Here is a 2,786-nt window from a genome sequence, read left to right on the forward strand (position 1 = left end):
ATGGCGACCGCAAGGCAAGTGCTCTGTCTCTGTGCTTTCCTCTCCCTGCCGCACGCTCGCGCCGAGCCCATCCGCTACTCCGTAGCCGAGGAGAGAGAGAGCGGCTCCGTGGTAGCCAACGTGGCGGAGGACGCGGGGCTGGCCCCGGCGCAGCTCTCGGCTCGCCGCGCCCGCCTGCTCTCGGAGGACGGCCGGCAGCACTTTCGCTTAGACCCGGGCACCGGCCGCCTCGTGGTGGCCGAGAGGCTGGACCGCGAGGAGCTGTGCGGGCAGTCCGCTAGCTGCACGCTGGCCTTCGAGCTCCTGCTGGCAAACCCCGTGCAGTTCTTTCGGGTGGAGGTGGCCGTGGAGGACATCAATGACCACGCGCCAGTTTTCCCGGAGGATCGGGTCATTCTTAAGATACTGGAAAGGAGCGACCCTGGTTCGCGTTTCCCTCTGCAGGGGGCTCGGGACCTGGATGTTGGCAGCAACAGTATCCAGGCTTATAGCATCTCTCCTAACAATGAGTACTTTCGTGTAGCTTTTGGGAGTCAGATTAAGGGCAAGAACTATGTGGAATTGGTCTTGGAAAAGCCACTCGACAGAGAGAAGCAGGCAGAGATGGATTTCAATCTCATTGCTGTAGATGGGGGCTCTCCACCCAGGAGTGGGACCACCCAAATACACATTGTCATTCTAGATGTAAATGACAACGCTCCCATCTTCTCACAGGAGAATTATGTTGGGCAGGTTTTGGAAAATGCCCCAGAGGGCTCTGTAGTTCTCAGAGTAGTGGCAACAGATCATGATACGGGAGTTAATGGGGACATATCCTATCAGTTCAGCCAAGCAGGAGGCCAGAGCCACTCAGCTTTTGTGATTGACCCCATGAGTGGTGAAATTAAACTCACAAAGTCTCTGGACTTTGAGGCAGCAGAGAATCATGAGCTCAGTGTTCAGGCCACAGATGGTGGGGGTCTCTCAGCAATTTGCAGAGTGTTGGTGGAAGTGCTGGATGTGAATGACAATGCACCAGAGGTGATGGTCAATTCCTTCAGCAGCCCTATCCCTGAGGACGCCTTGCCTGGGACAGTGGTTGCCCTGTTTACTGTCAGGGACCGAGATGCTGGTGCCAATGGGAAGATCTCCTGTGCCCTTGAGGACCAGCTGTCATTCTCCCTGCGGCCAGCCTATAAGAATTACTTTGAGTTGGTGACTGTGAGTGCACTGGATCGGGAGGAGATGGCACGGTACATCCTCACAGTCACAGCATCAGATGCGGGATCACCTCCTCTCACAACCACCCAGACCTTCACAGTGGACATCTCTGATGTGAATGACAATGCACCTGTGTTCAACCAGACATCGTACACCATGTATGTACGTGAGAACAATGTTCCCACTGTGCTCATTGGAGCCATCATTGCTGCAGATGCTGATGTGGGGCCTAATGCCAAGGTGACCTATTCCCTGGTCCCAGCCCACCCTACAGAGCAGCCTCCCTGCTCCTGCATCTCTGTGAACTCTGAGAATGGGGATGTGTTTGTGCTGCGGCCCTTGGACTACGAGAAAGTGAAGCAGATCAAGGTTTTGGTGAGCGCCTCTGATTCGGGTTCACCTCCCCTCAGTGCCAGTGTCACTGTCTACATTTCTGTGGTGGATGAGAATGACAATGCTCCACTGGTGCTGTACCCCTCACAGGACAGCAGCTCTCCATCCAGTGAGCTGGTTCCTGTTACAGCTGAGACAGGCTACCTCATCACTAAAGTGGTGGCTGTTGATGCTGACTCAGGGCAGAACTCGTGGCTCTCGTACCACTTGCTGAAGGCCTCCGATCCTGGACTGTTTGCAGTGGGTGCCCAGAGTGGGGAGGTGCGACTGAGGAGATCAGTGACAGAGAGAGATGCTGTGAAGCAGAAGCTTGTCATACTGGTGCGAGACAATGGGCAGCCACCACTGTCAGCCACTGCGGCAATGAGTGCACTCCTGCTCAGTGACTTCTCAGACTTGCGCCTGCCGCACAGCAGCCTGGCCACAGAGGATGAGGGCAGCTCTCTGACAATATATTTAATAATTTCCTTGGTCTTCATCTCACTCCTCTTCCTCGTGTCCACAGCAGCCTTTGTCATTTGCAAGGTGTGCAAGAGAAAGGAGCTGAAGGATGGGCATGTGCTTTATGGTGCCAGCAACTTACAGAGTGGCCTAGCTGATGTGGCTGCTGCAGGGACCCTGCCCCATGCCTATTGCTATGAGATCAGCCTAACAACGGGCTCAGGCAACAGTGAGTTCAAGTTCTTGAAGCCCATCCTCCCCAGCCTGCCACCACAGCTCCATGCCACAGGTGGGGGTACCAACAATGAGGAAGATTTCCCATGTGGCTCTGGTACTGCAGGGAACATGGAACCAGACAATCCTGGCATGCGTCCTGCAGAACAGTTCAATAGTCTTTCTTTTAACTAGCATGGTGTTTGCATAGATTCTTCACATCTAATGACAGGAAGGGATCCCTGCTAGGAGATGTGGCAATGCGTCCTCCAGAGTAAATCTGTATTTACAGTTGGCATCAGTGACTTCCTGCAAAGACAAAGTGAGGAAAAATATTGACTTCCCCTATAGAATAAAACCCAACAAAAGAAACTAAGGCTGCCTCATCTAGGAAACAGCATGTTTCACCTCTGTTATAGAGGTGAAAATACAGTTCTGAAATGCTTTGTGAGTGGTTTTACTTCCATGACCCCAGCTATGATCTCATTTCAGTTGCTGGCAGGCAAGACTATGGACAAATACCTTTGTGCTGTAACACA

At 53.2% G+C, this 2,786-nt stretch overlaps 1 protein-coding gene across 1 annotated transcript; it reads left to right on the forward strand.

Annotated features, from left to right (window-relative positions):
* Positions 1 to 2,442, forward strand: LOC308225789 (protocadherin beta-4-like; the record flags this gene model as incomplete). The annotated part of the gene is made up of 1 exon (XM_080626933.1): positions 1 to 2,442. One exon carries the CDS (start codon positions 1 to 3, stop codon positions 2,440 to 2,442), a length of 2,442 nt encoding a protein of 813 aa, XP_080483059.1.
* Between the last annotated feature and the right edge of the window lie 344 nt (positions 2,443 to 2,786).

Source organism: Psittacula echo, assembly GCF_963264785.1.
Source record: "Psittacula echo genome assembly, chromosome: 11".
Classification (NCBI taxonomy): domain Eukaryota; kingdom Metazoa; phylum Chordata; class Aves; order Psittaciformes; family Psittacidae; genus Psittacula; species Psittacula echo.